The 15,920-nt window shown below is 49.7% G+C and overlaps 1 protein-coding gene across 1 annotated transcript in view; it reads left to right on the forward strand.

The window, feature by feature from the left end:
- Nucleotides 1-15,920, forward strand: part of NUP133 (nucleoporin 133) — a 1,523,409-nt gene that overhangs the window by 1,247,380 nt on the left and 260,109 nt on the right. Inside the window, exon 21 of the mRNA XM_086927107.1 lies at nt 1,467-1,602. Coding sequence (XP_086783233.1) covers nt 1,467-1,602 — 136 coding nt within the window. The remainder of the gene's footprint in view (nt 1-1,466; nt 1,603-15,920) is intronic.

The raw sequence follows: 15,920 nt of genomic DNA on the forward strand, positions 1-15,920 counted from the left end.
ATTTGGGCCTTCTTACAGAAAAGCAGTACCTGTCTTAGCTGTCAGCGGAACAAGATCAGTAGTACTACCTCCACTTGCTGGTAAAAAGGAGAACAGAGTTGTATCCATCAACCTGGTGAAACCACAATCATGTGGCCAGTAATAAGTAGTAGGCCCAGTGGACTCCCAAGAAATAGCAGAAGACCAAATCTTGCTACAATCCAAGAGGTTCAAACTGAAAGATTAATCACTTTCGATAAACCATCAGTGAATAAAAAAGGACTATGCAACAAAGCCATGGAACTTGTGCCTCTTGAAACCCAAATTGCAACAGTTCATGAAGAAACACCAGTCCACAACGATGTAGCCTCGGACTATACAAATGTAACAAAAGAGAATGCAAAGATCAATGGAAATCCGGAAGCAATCCCACCAATTGACCGAACTGCATCTGGCTACTTTATCAACTTTGATGACTTTTACGATGATCCGAGTGAACATGGAGACAAGAGGTGAGTAACGCTCTTGCGGCCTGGGAGAGGGACGATGTCTAAGACGGAGGCGACAGTTCCGGAAACCTTCCAGAGAGGCCGGGCGTGGTGACGACGCCAACCTGGACATGCGAGCTGAGAGAAGTTTCATCCGGCGCTACCGCCGGGACTTCGGTTTCATTTGCTGGCACGCCTCACTATCAGTGGAGTCGTGGTGTTCCCACAAACACCACATTCAGATGAGGTGAGAATCCGTTGCCGACATCTGGCACGCACAAGACAAGCACATCTTAAAGCCCGAAGGCATTCGCACACTGTTCCCACACACAACGCAATAAGCGAAAGGTAAAGGACTGAACTGGCCAGGAGCACGATCCGGATTGCATGCGGAAAAGGAAAAAACTGACATAGGCACGCCGGGGTGGGACTTTTGTGACCTCGCTGACGTCCGGTACGTGGACAACGCCTGGGCGGAGTCGCGTGATTTCGTCCCCCCAGCACGCAGGGAGGCTGTGGCAAAAAGTTTTCCAGATCCAGTCTCACACCTGGGGATAATTCTACGTTAAGGAATCTGCGGCTAGAATAGTCTCTACCAGATACATAGTTACTGAAGGTAAGTAACTCGTACTTCACGAGGTTCGGTTGGGGGATCCTCCATTGTGTTTATTGATCTCTGCCATTGTAGCTTAGCTCTCTGGCAGTATTTCTGCAAAAATAGTGTTGTAATTTGCCAGCTTTCGGTAATGTTTTTGTGTTTGTTTTGGGCTTCTGATTTCTTCAGTGTTTTGCTGCGATGAATGATGAGCGCTTCTGCAAAGCATGGGTGAAAGAGCTGCTTTTGAACTTTTGAGCAAGCGATATTATGGATTTGGTTGCTAGTGTTACTTCAAGGATATTTGTAAGTGTAATTTAGGGTCATTTACAGTTTCTGTTCTGTAGCACAGACACTATTACACCAACCTATTGTACAATGTGCTAATTTTAAGTTCACTTTAGGCTCACAGAACACTCCTGACGTTGGCGAATTTGGAAACCCGATACTTTGCAAAGAAGAAAACTTTGTTGGGCCTGAGTAAATTAGCTGCACTGGCATCCAGTTTCCCAGAGGATGTGACACAAGTGAAAGTTGAAGGTAAGAGCTGATAAAGCATTAATGTAAAAACAGAAACCTGCGCTTAAGGGGCTAAAATTGTAGAGCCCTCTTGAGAATGCCTTGGTTTTTTTTCAAACTATGTTGTGGTTGAAATATTTTGCAGGCCTACTGGACATCTTACCTAGGTGGGTAACCCACTTCACTCCACTTTTGTCATCTTCTGGGCTCTAACCTTCCAGACGTGGGTCCCGTGTTCTCCATGCCGCTGGAGTCAAGCTATCCTGGCTGATGAGGGGTGAAACCCCGAAACCGGTCTTGGGATGCCTGTTTCCAGTCCAGGGAGGACCTGGCCTGGCAGTTCGTACTGAACTGTTCCCATGAGGCACAGGGTCAAGACCGATTTGCATATGGCTGGGTTCTAACTGGAATGGCATGGTGAGCAAAAAAACAATAGATGTAGGCCCAGATCTCTGTACTGGGGTGAATATATGACTTTGTTCTGCATTCTGTCCTTCAATTGTTGTTTTTGCATTCCTGCAACTTAAAGCAGTGGAGTGGTGCCTAAATAACCTTTCCCGAGACACCTTGGGCTTTTGGTCATGCAGAATTAAAGTGGGAAAACTCTTAGTAAAGGTGAAAACTTAGGGAAAAACAACTTAAACTGGGGATACCTACCTAGCCTCACAAAATGAAGCATCAATCTCTATGGATGCATCTTGGAAATGTGCCTCTCTATAACAAGCTTTTGACTAAGATGTTCATCAAGGCTGCAGCAGAGAACTTCAATAGGTTTTGTCTTCCTTTTGGAAGGTCACAGCGTCTAGCATTGCTCTGCTGAAAAATTTCAAAACCCCAAATTACAATGGTGAAGTTCTTGACTGGTACAAAGCACCAAGTGTGCCTTGCCCATGCTCCATAGCTGGCATCTGAAGAGATTACCTTGGTTTTATTTGGGAGTGTTATATAGAGCGAACTAGGCCTGAAGGTATTGGAGCGCTTTATAAGCGCACCTGTTGCGTTACATACTGATACATTCAGTTTTATTAGTCACAGGAGATTAAGTGATTTAAGTCTTGCTAAAGACAGCTTTAGCTAATGGACATGGACTCACAGGATTTAGCTCCGCCTCTTTGTTGGTCATCTTTATATATGGACAAGTGTTTGGGCAGCAGTTGTTAGCCCACCTGTTAAGAAGACTTACATTCTTATGCATACCATGTGTCAAATGCAGCAGGAACAGACCTTCCACTGTGTAACCCTGTAACAAATACAAAAGGAAGTTTTACATTGTGAATTCTGATACCATAGGCAGGGATTATGCATGTTTAACACATTGAGACCCTCTTAAACAAATTGTTAATTTAGGAGGGTCTATACATGTATGTTTTGATTGTGTACATTTGTAGTAACATGAAAAAGGTCCAATCCAGGTAGTTTTCCATGTAGGTTTAATAAGGTAAGGAGTTACATAGGGGACAGCCCCACCAGGAGCAGCCTCACTGCTGCTCAGCCCATCTCTACCTGAGACTCACACACACGAACATTCCATTTACCCACATTCTCTATCCCAGGCACTCAGTCTGAGCAGCAGCAGTATAACACATCCCCTTTCTTTGCAATGTAAAAGAAAGCATGCTCACAGGCATTATACACATTGCAAGATCTACAAAAGATGACAATTAAAGGAAGCACAATATACAAAATTAAAGAGAAACAGTGACACCAGTACAAAAGCTCATGCACACCACCATCCTCCTGTCTAACACAAAAAAAAGCCAGACACTCCCACTCTACATACTACATACCAATCCAAGTACCAGAATCGTACAAGCTGGCCAGGCAAACATGAAGAGCACAAGGAAACCAACAACCAAGATGTAGAAGAAAACTGACAAATGAGAATACAAAAACAGTAAGCAGGCATGGATTAAATCTACACAGAACATCAAGAACCAAGTTAACCCTTCGCCCAACACACAGGTTGGGTTGTGATGTGTGGAGGAATAGCACACAGACACGCAAAACTGCGGCAATACCCCGAGTAAAGACTGGGGTGGAATGTGTGGGGGCGAACCACACGGCACAATGAAACAGTGGTAACTGCAAACATTTCCTCAAACAACCCTGATAGGGGTGGAATGTGTGGGGTAACACCACACAGCACAATGCAGGAACAACAAACTTCTCCCAATATACTCTGGGGTGGAATGTGTGGGGTAAAAAACACACGGCACGGAGGAACACACACAGAACAATATCAACACTTCCTCCAACAACCCCAGTTGGAGTGGAATGTGTGGGGGCACACCACACGGCACAATGCAATATGCAGGAGCATCAAACTTAACCAAATGCACGCTGGGGTGGAATGTGTGGGGAAAAACCACACTGCATGGAGGGACTCTCAGAAACAATATCAAAACTTCCCCCAACAATCCTAAATAAAGTGGGATGTGTGAAGGAAAAACAACACAGTACAGCAAGAATAATTAACACTCTGCCAATAACCCTAGAACGACGTAAAAGTGGGAAACATCAGCTCATTAATAACATAAAGCCACAGAGCAAAGTACAACATGCAGTTGCAACCCTGATGTGCAACAGAGGAGAAAGGATAAAGCAGTGTATAGAAAGTGCAAAATACCACTCAAATGCACAGACAAGCAGGAAACATTTCTTCAATGACCTTAGAGAAATTATAAAAACTAAAAGAGCTATATAAGAACTTAACGAACCTCTTGTGAGTAGAGTACGTAGCTGTAGTTTTAGGAAGCTTTTTTACTTTTGAGTTTCTTTAGTCAGCAAAATTTCAGTAAACCATCAGTCCATGAGGTGGCACACACGCAGGTTCTTCTCCAGATCGTCACCAAAATGAAGAAGGTCAAATCCAAGTAGTTTTCCATGTAGGTTTATTAAGGTAAGGAGTTACGTAGGGGAGAGCCCCACCAGGAACAGCCTCACTGCTGCTCAGCCCATCTCAAACTGACACTCACACACACGAACGTTCCATTCACCCACATTCTCTCTCCCAGGCACTCAGGCTGAGCAGCAGCAGTATAACAACATTTTAATATTATGTTAAGTATCTCATTGTGTGCGAGTTAAAGTACTGTCACCTTTTAAAAGTAAACACCCAGACTAAAGTTATGTGTTATTGTGTGCTTTGTGGAGTTTTAAGTTTTTACCTTGCACCTCCTCCCTGAGTAAGACCTTGACTGGCCTGCCTCGCTATCTCAAAGGTCAGTTGCTAAAGAGGGTCACATGGTGCTCAGTTTACTATGATGGCCTCAAGGCTGTAGCTCTGACAGTGTCATTGGTTAGTGGGTTTGTTAGCTCCATATGAGGTAGTTCTATTTGTACTAACTGACAGAGCCATTAACTCAAACCCTGTGTCACATACAGGAGGAAGAGGGTCTGCATGATGTAACCCCATGACAAATAAAGTAAGAAGTTTTACATTGTGAACTCTGATATGTGCAATAAGAATGGGTGTTCATTTTGCCCTACATGACACACAATATAGGAAGGATATTTACATTGGTCTACACTGAGAGAGATGTTCTTATATATGTTATATCTTATATATGTCTTATATATGTTTCTGTCAGGAGAGGCTAGAAAGGTATAGTTTTTGTTTCAAACATTTCTAATTTTATATTTAGGTGTAGTTCTGCATGAATTAAAAGCACTGCCTGGGCATTGCTTTATTAAGTTTTATTGTGGACGCTGTGGTGTTCTGAGTTTCGAACCAATACCACCTCCCTGTGTTAGCTTTGAAATGTTTTCAGGATAGAAACCTCCCTTTTCATGTCTAGTAGCAAGGTATTACAGTTGTAGCCAAGTGAGCATTGATTGTCCGGGGATCTCCCCCAAACCAGTTCCCACTTTTCATATGCACTGCAATTTAGGTGCACTGTTATTGTGTGCTCTGCTGATGCCCATCTCCCCACACACTCTCTGCCGTGCCACAACCAACCTACAAGAACTGCAAAAGAGTCACTGCTAACAAACTGCGATAATTGTGTATGGTTCATTTTATTGTGTGATATGATGTGATGGAGCTGAATTTTCTAAAACTAAAATTACCAGTCACAGTATCAAATCGATCGAACCACTGATCAAATGGACCGTGCGATTTCAGCTGGGAGTGTAATGTGGCCGCTTGCATGAGTTTTGGTTATTTAAAAATACAGTGTGGTTCCACAAGAACGAGAGCCAGGATGGTTATCAAGCCATAAAGGTTTATTATCAGAATAGTCAAGTTACAAATGTGTTCAGTTATTCATTTTGTTATTAAATCATTCAAATTCAGTAAGATTAGTCAATCCAGCAGAGTACAATAGAATATTTATGGCATAGACTATATGAATACTGTCAAATGCAAAGTTTAAATTCCTTAAAGGAACTTCCTTAGAACTAAACTAAGAGTACCTAAAGTGACATGGAGGAAATTCTAAGTAGAAGATGTCAGTTTATAAGAGTCTAAAAATGCATTCAAGAGTTTAACCCAAGAACCAGCAGCATTAAGTCTCAAGTGAAATAAGCGCAGTCTGCATAGTCAGAGAAATGGCCTCTCTTCCATAAAGTCAGAAAGGCTCTGAGCAAGTTCTTAATTTGTGAAAAAGAATAGTGCCTGGGCCCTCATCAGGAGGCCACTGCAGCTTGTACCACCCATATCCCATGCAAACACTGCCGATAACAGTACGAATAAAACTACTAGCTGTCACACTCCTACAAGTGTGACAGTTTAGACTGTTCTTGGCCCCCAAAGCTAGAAGAGGTGCTTAGGTGGCAGGTAATATCCATTTATAATGTATATTGAATTATAAAAACAGTTGCTATGCTTATTTCTAGTTTTAGTCAAACAATGCCATCATTTGACAGACGGTCATAAGTGTCGGTGTTAAGTACCAGTGTTCAGCATCGGAAACCACCGGCTCAAATTAAACAATGATCTGATCTCTCCATTCTAAGCACACACAATCAATACATTCCGTTTCATCCAAAACTCCTTTGCATTAACTGTAGGGAGCAGTCTTCTTGGAGCAGGCAAACTCCCCTTATTCCCATTGTCAAACAAAGGCGTACCCAGCTGCACGTCCTTCAATGTACCATAGGCTCGAACGGCCTGGTACAGGAGGATCCTTTTCATTCCCACAAACAGTGTAATTCACAACCAACTGTCAGTTAGTACGATCTACTCTAACATTCTCCAAAGGCAAACAATGAACTACTCTTCGAACTAGCACGTTATCTTGCATCTGAAACGAGAAGGAAAATGTGAAAACATTCTGCAAGAGCCATTTATTTTAGCAGCGAAAGTAATTTGAGACCTACTCATACTCATCTAAGTTTAGGAAAAACATTTTTGCACTGTAAAACTTATGTTTATACGTTGGTTATATGAAGGGCAGCTTCAGTATATGCATATTGCTACATGTTAACACACGGATCTGAAAGAGACACGTTAGTGATAGATTCCTTACCTTAGAATATCCCTGTAGGAGAGTAGGGTCTGCAATCCTATGATCACCCAGATTTTTTGCTTTTGTTTCACTGGTTTACGACTTTCTCTGGCTGTGGGCCTGCCAATCAGACCCACAGCCTAGCTGTTCTCTCACTAAATTGACATGTGTACCTTAGGTGCATTATCCAATTGGGACTGGGCCACCTTATCAGACCCTGTAACTCAGGGCATAGGTGTACCCAGGGCCTACCAGGGGGTGAAGCATGTATTATGCCACCCCTGGAAGGCCATCTAAATCTGACACAACTTGCTGCACGTCAGCTGGGGAAAAGTGGTGTAATCACCCTTTGCTTTAGATATAGTATACCTATATCTAACCCTAAAAATGGACCCACAGATTCCTATCAGTCACTCCTATGGCAGGCCTTGACAATCCTGAAGGCAGAGTGCTTGGAATCGTGTGAGATGGTGCTCTTTCATGAGCTGAGCCCGTTTGCAGCTTGCGGAACCAAGTCCTAATAGCTGTTCCAGGATAACGCATACCATATACTCTTAAGTGCATTATAATCCTCGCGGTTAAATGCTATCTTTGGTATTGCTTTATCAAAACATGTCGAGTAAGGTGTCATACAAATTGGAATACTAACCCCTCGCCAATTCTGGCGACGGGGTTAGCATTCCACCCTTCTAGAGGGACACGACATGTATGTAACTGTGAACCCCGGTTAAAGTTAACTCAAGCCTCAGCTCCACAAAATGGATGCTGCCACCACAGACACAAGTCTGACCTCCTGCTGCTGGGAGTCCTTCCAGCGAGGAGAGCTTGGACAAAGGGTTTCCTGTCAGGGGCGGTGCTAGCACCCTCCCAGACAGGGTTTTGTGTATCCTGGGTAGGCAGGGCTTTACAGGAAGGTGACTGCAAGTGGCACCCCGGTACTCACTACGCATCTGCCGGCTAGAACCAGTTCCAGGGGCACACCAGCCCCTGGCCTGGGGAAAGTCCGGCATGGGAGAGGGGTGTAACCACCCCCCTTCCTGGTCCCACCCCTAGGGCAGGACCTAGTCGCGTACCCACCCCTTTCTTTAGGATAAAGGCAGGAGCAGGGACCCTTCCAAATTAGATCATCTTTGAATCAAGAAACTACTTTCTACGAAAGGAACTCTCGACTTCTTCTCAAGATTTCTCCCTTGTGGCTAAGGAGTAGTCACCCTGCACCCGCAGGCACCATCTAAGAACTCTGCGGTTTGCTGCACGTCCTTCCTCAGGAATCCGACTGACCAGCTCGACGAGACCCGGCTTCCCTGGCACCTCTGACCTCTACCTACCTCTACAGCTAAGCTGAGAACCGTAGGTGCGACGAGACCTCGAGGGACCGGCCATCATCAGAACTGCACGACTTCTATCCAGCACGACCGCCGAGGGATCCTCTGGTGAGTGCTTTGGGGTCCGAGAAGCCCCGACCCTGAGCAGCTCCAGCACCGAAGTCCAGCCCCCCAGCATCTCCACGATCTGTGTGGGGCCCTTCTGCTTTTTGCTGCTCACCGCGTTGTCTGGCTACTAGCCCGCTGGCTTGTGGCCTTCCCGACGACGATCTTCGACGACAACACTGCTGGTCTGGTTGCTCCAGACTGGCCCTTGCTCCCTTCCAAAAGAGGAGCACCCCGGCCCCTCCTGGTCCACTCCAGACGCCATTTTAGGTCCACCGCGTGGGCTTGAATTTGCCAAGACTTGTTGCCCCAATCCTGGGCCCAGCGACGTCGACAGCATCAACCATCGTGGGACAGCTCGCACCTCCATCCTGGTCGCCGACAACGCCTCCTGGTCCGTGAGACTGCAGAGCCCAGCGTCGCCCCCTCACCTAGTCGAGGTGACTTCGCCCGGTGCCATCCTGGTGCCCACACAATCACTGGCCAGTGATTAAGAACTTGGTCCGCTCTGCTTTCAGGTGTCATCCATCTTCGATCCAGGCTTGGATCACTCGAACAATCTTCACTGGTCGCCTGCCAGCAACTTCTTTCTTCAGGCTCCTGGTTCGTCAACGAGGATTCCCGACGTCTTTTCAGACCTATGCAGCTGCAGCCCCTGGGCTAGGTAACTTCGGCATTTCGGTGCCCTAGCATAGCCTCACTATCCAAGGGTCCAGATCCACTTTAGTTTTCGATCTACCTACTCGGGTTCGCCCGAAAACACTAACTTTGCTTTTACTAGCCTCCATAGACTTTGTCCCGCATCCCTCGTGAGAGTGCACACTCTGCACCCGAGTCCCCTAGGCCTCCTATTATTAATCTGAAGGTTCAGTAACGTAGTCCTAGCGATTCCAAAGCCTATTAGTCAAGTACTTACCTACTAGTAATTTCGCATTCCACTTTCATAGTATATGGTTTTTCGTGCCCCTTGGGCATTTGTGTAAATTGTGCAACTTAAAGTATTTTCCTAAGAGTTTTGTTGTGTGCTTAGTACCCTGTCCTCATAAAGAGTACAGGGCTGTTGTGATTCTAATAAATACACTGTTTATTTTCATAACACTTGTGTGGTGTCCTTTCACTTGGTGTTCAAGGGGTATATGTGATGGTATAACAGCTGGCTTAACACGCCCTCTAGAGTTTAGCCCGAAGACTGCTCGTATCCATGCTACTAGGATAGCTGGTCTATAAGGTTGACTTACAACCAATCATCAATAAGGGTTGTTTGGACTGATACAAAGTGCTCACTAGAATAGTGAACATTATATATCAGGCCAACTTCTCACAATCCCCAGGCGTCAGACTGGATCCGGAAACTTTTGCGTAGCAGTACCCTTGCGTGTCGGTAGGCGTCGTCTGCGTCCGTCGTCCGCGTCGTGGGCGCCGTGATGACGTCGTCGGAGTACTTAGACGCCGCCTCCGCGTGCTGACGTCAGTTCTTCTTTTTTCAGCGCCAGCCAGCGCAGATCTGGAAAAAGCAGTAACCCAGTCAATTTTTGACTAACTTTTTTTAGATCATTTTTGATCCTTCTCGAAGTCTTGCGACTCTGATCGGTGCCGTAGGGATGCCTGGTTTCAAGCACTGTGAAGATTGCGACCGGACGATGTCGGTCACGGATCCTCACCACCTGTGCCTAACTTGTCTAGGCGTCAACCACGACGACAAGGCCTGCTCCGACTGCCGGGCCCTCTCTTCGAAAGCCAGGAGGGAGCGGTCCCGCAGGCGACTCGAACTCCGGCAGTTGGCTCGCGCCGCGTGAGGTCCCGGTCCCGGTCCCACGGGAGGTCGAGGGACAGGTCGCGGGGACGGAGCCACCAAAGCTCCGGGAGTCGGCACCACTCCTCCGGGTCGAAGTCGTCGTCAGGTAAGAAGCACAAGAAGTCGAAGAGGGGTCACCGCTCTTCTGACTACCCCCGACGCTCGCGCAACGCGGCCGGGGGTTCAGGTGACACCACCCACGCGGCTCCTTCGGAGTCGCAGGCGTCACGTTCCGCCCCACACCCTCCGGTCCCTGGGCGAGACGCGACGCTGGAGGAGATTGAGCGCTTCCTCATGGCCATGAGGTCCCTTTCTCCTCCAACGGGCTCCGCGGCGCCTGCGGGCCCAGCGGACCCGTCTGGGGCCCCTAGCGGGTCGGGGGCTTCGACGACGCCGGCGCCTTCGGGCCCGGCACCGCAGGGCCCCACGGCCCGATGCCGCCGGCGCCTTCCTCGGACCTGGACCTTCCTCAGGCTCTGGATCGTCACAGGTGGACCTTACGACCCCCCCCCCCCACCCCAAATCCCCCCCCGAATCCCCCCCCCCCCCCCCCCCCCCCGGTGTCGGTCCGTTAGGTGTCGCCTCCGGCGCTGTCCTCTGGCTGGGCCGCCCCCAATTCCTCCTTTGCTCCGGTTCCGACGTCGGAACGGCGCCGCTGGGTGCCGCTTTCGACGCCGCTTGGAGATTTCCACTTCTACGAACCGGCCCCATTGGTTGACAACCCTGAGTATCAGGGGATGGGTGATGAGGAGGATTGGGACCAGGGAGTGTCAGTCTCAAGAGGACTGGGCAGGAGACCTTGGGGAGGCCAGTGGCCTGGACACCTCTCCAGACACTGGTATTGTCTCTCCTCCTACCGTGGCTTCGGAGGAGGGGGCAACCTATAGTGTGGTGTTGACGAGGGCTGCCAAGGCCTTGGGCCTTGAGCTCCCCGTCGCGGCCGTGAGGACTAACCTCCTCACTGAGGTCCTTAAATCGCAGTCAAGCTCGGCCAAGCCTCTGCTGCGCTTTAATGAGGCCTTGACCTGTCGTTCTTTTGGGCACCTGGTCCAAGCCCGCTACGGGTTCGCCCGTAGATAGGAACGTGGCCAGACGCCACCGCCCGGCCCCGGGCGACCCATGTTTCCTGTCCACCCACCCCACCCCGAGAGTCTGGTCATCCAGGCCTCCAATTCCCATACTGCATTCCCGTCGGCTCCACCGGACAGGGAATCCAAGAGGTATGAGAATTATGGAAAGAAAATATTCTCCTCCCTTAGTTTGGGACTGCAGTCTTCCAACACCGCATGCCTCTTGGGCCGCTACACCCACTCTCTGTGGGAGACGGTGGCGGAAGTGCTGCCAGAGTGTCCGTTGGAGGTACGGGCCAAACTCGGCCAAGCCCTTGTGGAGGGCCGAGATGCAGTCAAGTATTCTATCCGGTGTGGGCTGGATACCACCGACTCGCTGGGCAGAGCAATGGCAACGGCGGTGGCGGTGAGACGCCACGCCTGGCTGAGGTCTGCCAATTTTTCGGCGGATGTCCTCCAATTTTTCGGCAGATGTCCAGAACACTCTGATGGACATGAGCGCTTTAAGGACTCCAGGGCTACAGCCAAGTCCTTGGGCCTCTCGGCCCGCGCCAGCAAACGGCTGCCTTTCGCTCCTTTCGTGGCCAAGGAAGGGGCGTCCCCACACGTACCGCCAGCCACTCGCCGCAGACTAACATCCAGCGCGGTGGCGGCCGTGGAAATCGCTGTGGAGGCGGTTAAGGACAACGGCGAGGTCAGTCCACACCTTCCCCCGCAGCATCCGCCTCTAAACCCTCCTAGTCCGTGCTTTTCGGCCCATGTGACACCAGTGGGGGGCAGGGTTCGCCATCACCACTCTCACTGGCGCACTGTCACTTCGGACAGGTGGGTGCTGCAGATCGTCCAGAGGGGCTACTCCCTCCCCTTAGAGACGACTCCTCAAGCCATGCCACCGCAAAACCACCGCGTATCGGGGGATAACTTGCTGCTTCTGCAGGAGGAAGTTTCCGCCCTCTTGGCCATGGGGGCCATCGAGCGTGTTCCTGGGCCAGAAGTAGGACGTGGTTGCTACTCCCACTACTTTCTGGTACCCAAGAAGGGCAAAGGGGGCCTACGCCCTATCTTGGATCTACGGAACGTCAATGGCTTCCTCCGGAATGAGAAGTTCAAGATGCTGACTCTGGCTCAGGTCTTAGCTGCTCTGGACCCAGGAGACTGGATGGTAGCGTTGGACTTGCAGGACGCGTATTTCCACATCCCTGTCCTGCCGGCCTACCGGCGTTACCTGCGGTTCACGGTAGGCCACGAGCCCTTTCAGTTTACCGTGCTCCCCTTCGGCCTTACCAGCGCCCCACGGGTGTTCACGAAGGTGATTGCGGTGGTCGCAGCTCATCTGCGCAGGTCAGGGGTTTCAGTCTTCCCCTACCTCGACGACTGGTTGTTGAAGGCGGGCTCGCCCCAGACAGTCGTCAACCACCTCCAGACAACGGCAGACCTCTTGCACCAGCTGGGGTTCTCCATCAATGTGCCCAAGTCACACCTGTGCCCCTCTCAGAAGCTCCTTTTCATCGGAGCGGTTCTCGACTCGGCGCAGTTTCGAGTTTACCCACCCGAACAGCGGGTTCGGGATATACAGGCTCTGATTCCAATCTTCCAGCCTTTATCCCGAGTTTCGGTCAGGTTGACGCTGCAGCTTTTGGGGCTGATGGCTTCCTGCATCCTTCTGGTGCATCACGCCCGGTGGCGGATGCGGGCTCTGCAATGGGACCTGAAGTTTCAGTGGGCCCAGCATCAGGGCAACCTGTCCGACCATGTCCTGATCTCGGAGGGCACTGCGAGACAGCTGCAGTGGTGGCTCACGGACCGCGATTGGGTCAGCGGCAGATCCCTCTCCCTTCCCCAACCGGAGCACATAGTTGTGACGGACGCGTCCCTCCAGGGCTGGGGAGGCCACATGGGAGAGGCGGAGATCAGAGGCCTCTGGTGTCCGGCGGAGTCCCGGCTCCATATAAACCTTTTGGAGCTGCGGGCGATTCGTCTGGCACTGAAGGCATTCCTCCCCTCTGTTCGAGGGAGTGTGGTGCAGGTGTTCACGGACAACACCACCGCTATGTGGTACCGCAACAAACAGGGCGGGGTGGGGTCGTGGACCCTCTGCCAGGAGGCTATGCGCCTCTGGCAATGGCTGGAACATCAGGGCGTGACTCTGGTGGTTCAACACCTGGCAGGTTCTCAGAACGCCAGGGCGGACGAACTCAGCCGCCGGTGCATGATGGATCACGAATGGCGTCTGAACTCGGACGTGGCACAAGGTCTCTTTCTGCAGTGGGGAGAGCCTTGGTTAGATCTATTCGCCACCGAAGAGAACGCGCAATGTCATCAGTTCTGTGCGTTGGAATTTCCAAGGCGGCACTCGCTCGGAGACGCTTTTCGTCGCGAGTGGAGTTGCGGTCTGTTGTACGCCTTTCCGCCTATACCACTTCTGCCCGGAGTGCTGAAGAAGATCACGCGCGACCGGGCACAAGTCATCCTTGTGGCTCCGGACTGGGCACAAAGGTACTGGTATCCCGAGCTACTCAGTATGTCAGTCGATCCCCCGGTTCGTCTGCCTCTTCAGGAGGACCTTCTGTCGCAGCAGCAGGGGACGGTCCTCCACCCGAACCTGTCCAGTCTCCACCTCCATGCTTGGAGATTGATTGGCGACAGTTGAGGCCATTGTACTTGCTTCCTGAAGTCTGTAACATCATTCTGGCAGCCAGGCGTCCCTCCACAAAGTCGGTATATGCCTGCAGGTGGAACAGATTTGTGGCATGGTGCATAGCAAAGGCTGTGGATCCCCTCAATGCCCCTCTTTCTGAGGTTCTTCTCTTTCTGCTGTCTCTTGCCCAGCAGGGCTCTGCTCTGGGCACTATCAAGGGCTACCTTTCTGCTCTTTCAGCCTTTTTGAGGCTACCTGATCAACCTTCTTTGTTCAAGTCCCCTATCGTTAATCAATTCCTGAAAGGCATCACACATACGTTCCCTCCTGTTCCTTTTGTGATGCCTCAGTGGGACTTGAACTTGGTTCTAACTTTTCTGATGTGCGCTCCCTTTGAGCCACTTCACAACTGTCCTCTTCGCCTTCTCACTTTGAAGACTGCCTTCCTGGTGGCCATCACCTCTGCCAGGAGAGTGAGTGAGCTCCAGGCTCTATCTTGTAAACCTCCTTTCCTTTCAGTGCATCCGGACAAGGTTGTGTTACGGACAAGGCCCTCGTTCCTACCCAAGGTAGTCACGGCCTTCCATATTGGGCAATATATCACCTTGCCCACCTTCTTTCCACCTCCGCATCCCTCGAGAGAGGAAGAGAGGCTCCACAGTCTGGACCCAAAACGTGCGCTCTCATTCTATTTGGATCGCATACGCCAGTTCCGGGTGGATGACCAACTCTTTGTTGGTTACGTGGGCGCTAAGAAAGGGAAAGCGGTGCACAAGTGGACCATCTCGCGGTGGATCATCTTGTGTATCCAGGCGTGTTACTCCTTGGCTAAGAAGGAACCCCCAGTGGGGCTAAGGGCTCATTCCACTCGAGCCACAGCGACTACAACTGCCTTGGGCCGAGGTGTGCCCTTGCAGGACATTTGCCAGGCGGCTACGTGGGCCTCGCTGCACACGTTTGCAAGACACTATTGCCTGGACAGTCAAGTCCGGAGGGATGGCTTCTTTGGCCGTTCCGTCCTCCAGGACTTTCTGGTGTGATTATTGGTTCGCAGACCCACCACCACGGGGTTGGTATTGCTGGGGTATCTATTCTAAGGTAAGGAATCTATCACTAACGTATCTCTTTCAGATGCACAAGTTACTACTTGTGTAACGATATATCTGTAAGAGACATTAGTGATAGATTCCTTACCGACCCACCCATCCTCCCCGTTCTGCGAACCGATATCTAGGGTTAAGGTCATCCCCTTTCAGGGCCCTAGTTTCATGGCACCAGTGTTGTTTTTTGGCATAGCTCTGCGTTTCTGGCGCGGAAAAGCTGTGTCTAAGAACTGACGTCAGCACGCGGAGGCGGCGTCTAAGTACTCCGACAACGTCATCACGACGCCGACGACGGACGCGGAGCCGCAGACGACGCCTACCGACGCGCAAGGGTACTGCTACGCAAAAGTTTCCGGATCCAGTCTGACGCCTGGGGATATTCTAAGGTAAGGAATCTATCACTAACTAATGTCTCTTACAGATATATCGTTACACAAGTAGTAACTTGTGCATTAGTATATAGTCAGTCTAATTTATAATGTACAATCTGCGACTTCAGATGGATGTAGATTATTTTGATGTTATTTATATGGAAGTATTTTGTTATTTTCTGTACTGTTTGTATGATGCTACCATTAATTTAATATTCTTTATCTACTTTATTGTCGGTTTCATTTCACTGCAGATAAAATTTAACAACTAGTACACTTTTTTATCGAAAGTCTTTCTAGATTCTTTCAGGTCCAGTACTAGTGTATTCACAACAGGTTTATCTAATCCACAATGATTGTGAAGTGGCTTCTGGCTAGGATGACCGTATATTTATCCTTAGTACATTGGGCAGTACACACAAATATTGAAATGTCTTGAGGATCAGTAGCAGCAGAGATTGAAGCTCTTAGAGTCCTTTCCATTA

This window comes from Lissotriton vulgaris, chromosome 6 (genome assembly GCF_964263255.1).
Source record: "Lissotriton vulgaris chromosome 6, aLisVul1.2, whole genome shotgun sequence".
Classification (NCBI taxonomy): domain Eukaryota; kingdom Metazoa; phylum Chordata; class Amphibia; order Caudata; family Salamandridae; genus Lissotriton; species Lissotriton vulgaris.